At 47.0% G+C, this 6,387-nt stretch overlaps 2 protein-coding genes across 2 annotated transcripts; one reads left to right on the forward strand and one right to left on the reverse strand.

Annotated features, from left to right (window-relative positions):
• Positions 1-1,589: 1,589 nt before the first annotated feature.
• LOC122617172 (cleft lip and palate transmembrane protein 1) lies at positions 1,590-3,974 on the reverse strand. The gene is made up of 2 exons (XM_043792904.1): positions 3,788-3,974; positions 1,590-3,708 (listed from the first exon to the last, which is right to left on the reverse strand). The coding sequence occupies exons 1-2, from the start codon at positions 3,827-3,829 to the stop codon at positions 1,819-1,821; spliced, it is 1,932 nt and encodes a 643-aa protein (XP_043648839.1). The 5' UTR covers positions 3,830-3,974; the 3' UTR covers positions 1,590-1,818.
• Positions 3,975-4,606: 632 nt separating this feature from the next.
• On the forward strand, positions 4,607-5,498 carry LOC122611939 (ubiquitin-60S ribosomal protein L40). The gene is made up of 2 exons (XM_043785365.1): positions 4,607-4,691; positions 4,953-5,498. Exon 2 carries the CDS (start codon positions 4,966-4,968, stop codon positions 5,350-5,352), a length of 387 nt encoding a protein of 128 aa, XP_043641300.1. The 5' UTR covers positions 4,607-4,691; positions 4,953-4,965; the 3' UTR covers positions 5,353-5,498.
• Positions 5,499-6,387: the final 889 nt, after the last annotated feature.

A 6,387-nucleotide genomic window follows, 5' to 3' on the forward strand; every position in this document is an offset into this window, starting at 1 on the left:
GTTGAACGAAATGTATGAGAATTTAATGAAATGGTTGTATGACACCCTGCTTAATTGCCTAATTGAATTATAACTGCTCTCCCACTTTTCTCACCGTGTAGTGGTAGGGGTAGCGAAGCATGAGTGCCTGTCTGGGCCCTTAAAACATGGCCAGCAGACGATTGCTGGATGCTGCCTGTCGGATGTCGCTGGCTGGCTGGCTGGCCATCTTTATTCCTATTAGGCTGGAAATTAGAATCTGGGACTGGAGAGATTCCAGGAATACCTGGCGGAGCAACAGCACTCAAAAATCTAAGCAAGAGAAAGACCGCCGATTCCGCACCGATCGTAATCTGTGTGAATATTCAGGGGTTTCCAGATAGATGTGCCCCAGGGCATAGGAATAGGAATAGGGTCGGGTGTGCACATTGTGCTCCCCTAGACCACATGCAATTCCATGGGGTCTGGGGAGGAGGCTGAGATAGGGGGGTTGGGAGAGCTGGGAGTTGCGGATTGGGAAGCCAACAACAACCTGAAACGGCGCGGCAACCGCAGCCGAGTCCCGCGACTCGCTGGCTGCCTCGTAAAACTGTCACTTAGTGCAGTAAAAAGAGCATAACAAGAGTTTTGTCCGATTTTATTTCTTTATGAATGTCGTCTTGGTCGTGGTCGCTGCCTAAATGCCAGTAGAAACCTCGGCAGCAGCCCGGTCCGGTCGCATTCTTATCTTTTGAGAAATATTACAAAAACACGCAAAGCCCAGCTCCCAGCTCACAGCTCCCAACGCCATGCTCCATTCTCCGAGCTCCAAGTCCTGGCTGCGGCTGTGGTTCTGTCTTTGGCGATTGGAGACCGAGAGCCACAAAGGCAAACCAATAAAAATAGCTGAGCCTACGACGCAACAGAATAACTGCGGCTTATTGTGGCTCTTTCGATGCCAGTGGATGCCAATGTCGCTTGTCGTGGGTGTGATTCTATTCAGTGCTCACTTACGAAAAATTCAAAACTCACAGAAACTCGTCTTCAAGACTTAATCTTTACAAATTCTTATTTTTATATCTTAATAATCTACACGGAATTCCCATTTTCAGTTCTGTCTCAAAATTCCTCACGTGAAAAAGACTTATCTTGGCCATAGCGCTTTTTGAATCCAGCTTAGTAACGTTTTATTTTTGAGTTCGGTTCAAATTCGGCGCGCTGCATAGTCAGTGTTGTAAACAGCCCAGGGTAGTGCTGCATAATGTGTGAATTTACATGTAAGCTGTTTTCGTACCTGTACCTAGATTCAATTGAATCTGATTAAGAAAATTATGAGAGAAGTTTAATTGGCATGAAAAAACCCTCAATAAGACTCAAGATGATTTAGAAAATATACATTAAAATTGAAGTTAAATTAAAATAATATTAATTGTTCCAACGAACAGACATATCTGTTGATTCAGTTGGCACAATCCATATAGAAACCAAGTTTCTTTCCGAAACGAGGTGACCTTTATCTGGGCCATCTGGCCAGTTCCCGTCAGGCGCCCTGATAAGCCAGCTTATCTCCACCTCTCCAGCCCACTGATCACCCCACTCGGCAGGCCGACGATTAGATAATAGCAGATGGATCATCTCACGCTTAATTTATTTGATCTTCCAGCGCTGCGAGAAGCGCGGAGGGTATGATAAAACAAAACACAAACATACGTACATACAATTAGCCCTAAGAATGATGCTATCGGGGTTACTTGACTATGTATACTGGAGAGTGATTACATACATATTGGGGGAGTGGAGTATATGGTATTGCGTCTTCTAATGCTAATGCATACTGTAGCCTACAGCTTAGCTCTCCGCTTAGTCCTGCTTCTTTTGTGCAGCTGTCTTTTTGGTCGCTGGCGCAGTTTCGGGACCCTCAATGGCTCCATTGGCTGTCTGGCCCTCCAGCTTCTTGGCAGCATGCTGCTGCTCCATCTCTCCGGAGAAGCCGAACTCATTCACGCGCTTCAGATCGACGCGGTATTGCCAACGCTGGTAGAGGAACACAAAGAAGATGATGTCGTCGCGGAAGCAACCCAGCCGGTACATTGTTGGCATTTTGATTACAAACGCAAAGATGTCATCGATAAAGGTGTTGAGGAACTTGTAGGTCATCATGCGCCACGGCATGTGGGCCACCGACTTAAGCTTGTAGTTAATGAAAAGCTGAGGCGTCATCAGAATGAAGCCAAAGGTCAGCAGGTAGCCGTACAGCATGTTCAGCACAAACGAGTACCAGCCCTTGTGCTCGTTGTAGATCAGGGAGTAGACAAAGTAGGCCACCAGGAGCGGGAAGCAGGCCCAGCCCAGGTACTTGAAGGCCAGTTTGTCGTAGTCTTTGGTGGAGCTCTCCGAATAGGAGCCCTTGTCCTGGAAACTGATGCGCGGCAGCACTCCCAGAATCTTCTGATCGTGGTCGTAGTTAATATCTACGACCTTGTGGATCTTCCACACTTCAATTCCGAGTCCCACGAAACAGGAGATGCGGATCATGAAGTTGGTCTCGTTGTCCAGCACGTACAGCAGGATAATAAGTGACTGGAAGACACCGAAAAAGACAGATCGCACAGACAGTCCTTCGAGCGACTTGCGATTGTTCCAGAACTGAATGTCGTTCTTGAAGGCCAGCAGTTCGAACACCGAATGCAGTATGGAAACGGCCACAGTGATGCCCAGCAGGTAGATATTGGTGTCCAGCAGAGTCTCCTTCAGCGAGTCCTGATCCTCGTCACTCTCCTCCGGCTGGCTGGCGGCCATCAGCTCACCGAGCATATTGCCGGCCCACTTGTTCTTCATCTGCTTGGCGGCATATAGCTGCCACTTGAACATGCCCAGCGGTTGGAAGGTGAGGTGAAGCTCCAGTTCGGGAGTGGTCTCATTAATGGGTTGGTACTCCCGCTGGAGATTCCAGTAGTCGTTGACGAACACAATGGGCAGATAGGTCTTACCGCCGTCTACGAACGTTACGTACTCATCAAGTGGCGGCGGCACTGAACCCTGGGCCCAGTTAGTTTGATCCACCACGAGGTTGACCGTGAGATTAGGATGCCAATGAGACACGATGGTATCCTTGAGATTCGCATGCTTGAGCTCGTGCTCCAGCTTCTCCTTCTCGCTGGCCAACAAATTGTAGTTGCGATTCACGCGCAACTTCTTAAATTTGTTAAGCTGATGTTGCTGGTAGCCCATGTGCCCATTGGTGGCATAATTCGGGGCTTTGGGGTCGGGACTCATGCCGGAACGGGTGACAAAAGCATGAAGGTACACACTGCCATTGTTCATCAAATGCTGACTGGCCTTAAGCGTCAAACTGTGCGTGTAAATGCCATCTCCATTGACGCCCGACGTCCAATCTCCATAGGTGAGGTCCTCCTGCAGCCAGAGCAGATTCGCCTTCTGCTGGAAGTTAACCGCATCGGGGTCCTCAGACAACCACACGTGCAGGTCAAAGTCCGTGCCGTTCTCGAAGTAATTCCAGGCCGTGATCTTGGGACCCGCATTTGCCACACTTTTGTCTTGGCCGGCGGCATCGGGTGCAGGTCGCCGGAAAAAGGAGCTCACAAAGTAGATGATCAGGGCACGCAGGATTAGGGACTTGGTCATCGCAAAGAAGGACTCCATGCGGGTGGGCTGATTTTGGGGGGGTTGTTGTTGCTGATTTTGGCCTTCATTTTGGGCCAGCTCAGCGTTCCCGTTGCCAGCAATCACCTAGAAAAAACGATGAGAACCATGTCGCGACAGTCGGGGAATCGTGGGCATGAGTCGCTGATGGAGCCCCGATACTTACCGCACCATCCGCTGCGGGCTGATCTTCGCCTGCTTTCGACATGCTCAGTTCTCAAGGGTTTTCCACGCTTTTCCCTTATTTTCCCTTTTCCGCACAACTTGTGCTACTGTCATCGATAGGTGCCTATTGCTATCGGGCCATATAGAACTTCGATATCAAAAGAGGTATTTTCCAGAATCTATCGGTTTGACGGCGAAGGTCAGAGCATGCTATTCCCACTAATTTGACATACGTTTTCCACTAAAAATTAAGAAAATAAGTAAATTATTTTACTATATATATTTGATATAAGCTTTGGAAAATATATATAATAAACTTTGGTTTTGAATGTAAATTCATAAAAATATATTTATTATATACATACCAATCTAGTAATCAATTATTTTTATTTAGCACAATGAATATATCAGGAATCTTTTGTATAAGTACTTTTTAGAAATATTTTACATATTTTTGTATATTTTTCCCAGTTTGATTTAATTTCAGTTGATACGCCGATTTTTCTGTTTTCAAGTGCAATATTTTTAACCTTATGTACAATAAACTTTTCATATACTGTATTTTTTATAGTTTTTTGTATGCAATACTGACACACTTCCATTCCAACAATAATATAATTTTAGAATTAGCCTAGCTGTCAACGAGTTCATACTGGGGTATGTACAAATACCAGAAACTTGTAGTTTAAATTAAGAAGATTGTGCATCTTTATAAGCAAGCAAGATATTTTTTCATTTTTAAATTTGTTTGTGTAAATCTTTATAAAATGTATATATGTGCAACTTCGTTTAGTATATTTTCGTATTTTTAAAATACCAGTTCGGTATATTTGCAGTGCTCTGCGGCGGCCACACTTTCTTTTCCCTTTTTCTTTTGAATAGCATTTGGTTGCACGTTTCCTCTGGTGAGTTTCCATTAAATATAGCAAAAATAAACGATAAATCGCAAAAACGTGGCACAATGTAAACATATTGTTGTTCAGTGACGTGTTTGTGATATGAAAAAGATGGACACTGTTGGTCGCCGACCAGTGGAGCAGTTTCTGTTGAGCGAAACATGCCAGCAGGTCGGACCTAACCTCCAATCTTTGCCCGCTTTTTGGGACGCACAAGTTCCACAAGAAATCATCCGACTGGGTACTGATTTTTGTTTTATCTGCTTGCAGTGACGCCGCCACCATGCAAATCTTCGTGAAAACCCTCACCGGCAAGACCATCACCTTGGAGGTGGAGCCTTCTGACACCATCGAGAATGTCAAGGCTAAGATTCAGGATAAGGAGGGCATTCCCCCAGATCAGCAGCGTCTGATCTTCGCCGGCAAGCAGCTGGAGGACGGTCGCACTCTGTCCGACTACAACATCCAGAAGGAGTCCACCCTCCACTTGGTGCTCCGTCTGCGTGGTGGTATCATTGAGCCCTCCCTCAGGATTCTGGCCCAGAAGTACAACTGCGACAAGATGATCTGCCGCAAGTGCTACGCCCGTCTGCATCCTCGTGCCACCAACTGCCGCAAGAAGAAGTGCGGACACACCAACAACCTGCGCCCCAAGAAGAAGTTGAAGTAGACTATGATCATCCATCGACGGTCCAGGCTGGTCTTTTGGTCTTTCGATCGACAGAACCATGGTTAACCATCTAAGTAAATATATGTACATTTTGTGAAAGCACATCTCCTCGAAATGTATTGCATTTGCTGCCAAGGCACAGCCTATTTACACCGTGTATGTTTCTGTTTTCCTGCCATCTGTTTGCGTTGTGGTCTCTGAAGAACGAGTTTCTGCGGTTTCAGGAAGCTCTTATACTGCAATTAGTCGGCCTCTCCCAGATCCCAGTTAGTTTTTAGCTCTGTTTCTGCTTCTGTTGCTGGTTCTGTTTCGCCACCAGGAAGCGGGCGACAGCAGCAGGTAATTGATACTCCATCTGCTAGCGATACAAGACCCTTGCGGTCTGGCTGCGTTCAAGGGAAACAAGGGGACTGGCGTACTCCGCGGATGGCCGAGCAGACCTACTTGGCCATGCCCAGTCCACTTCCAGTCGAGTACAGTTAATTGGTTTCATTGACCGCCGACTAAGGCGCGCAACGGCTTCGTTGGCATGGCCAACTGGTAAACAGGTTGTTGTGGCGCTCTAATCCATTCTAGCACTTGGTCGTTGGCCCCTTGGCGGCTCTTATTATGAATATCTTAATAATCCAAGGACTGGCTGGTGACGTCCCAAAGGGTGCGCCTGATAGGCAGCACCCGATAACAAGCGGGTAACCGAGAGGAGCAGCTGCTGCCGGCGGTCCAGGCACAAATTGCGGTCAACATTAATTAAAAATACAGTTTGGGGTGACCCGCGCAGATTTCCCAGGCGCCGAATGGGTAGCCAGCTGGGCTGGATTGGAGGAGGGGCGCAACTGATGAAACTGCGGATCAAGCACAATGCAAAAAGTTAAGGGCCGTCGCCCCAAGGAAAGTGCCAGCAAAAGGTGAGTGGAAAAGCAGCCTGAGCTGCCCAGAGGTGAGGATTGCAGTGGCTTAAAAGCATCCTATGATAGTTGCGAGTACAGTGTTACCTAGGAATAACTTATTTGCATATTGTCAGAGCTATTATTGTAG

This window comes from Drosophila teissieri, chromosome 2L, assembly GCF_016746235.2.
Source record: "Drosophila teissieri strain GT53w chromosome 2L, Prin_Dtei_1.1, whole genome shotgun sequence".
Taxonomy (NCBI): domain Eukaryota; kingdom Metazoa; phylum Arthropoda; class Insecta; order Diptera; family Drosophilidae; genus Drosophila; species Drosophila teissieri.

What these genes read in the sequence shown, in the direction of transcription:
- LOC122617172 (XM_043792904.1), bottom strand. Translation starts at nt 3,829, where the DNA reads ATGTCGAAAGCAGGCGAAGATCAGCCCGCAGCGGATGGTGCG. An exon ending in AGCCCGCAGCGGATGGTGCG is followed by an intron (nt 3,709 to 3,787) that starts GTAAGTATCGGG and finishes CGTTTTTTCTAG; the next exon opens with GTGATTGCTGGCAACGGGAA.
- LOC122611939 (XM_043785365.1), top strand. Translation starts at nt 4,966, where the DNA reads ATGCAAATCTTCGTGAAAACCCTCACCGGCAAGACCATCACCTTGGAG.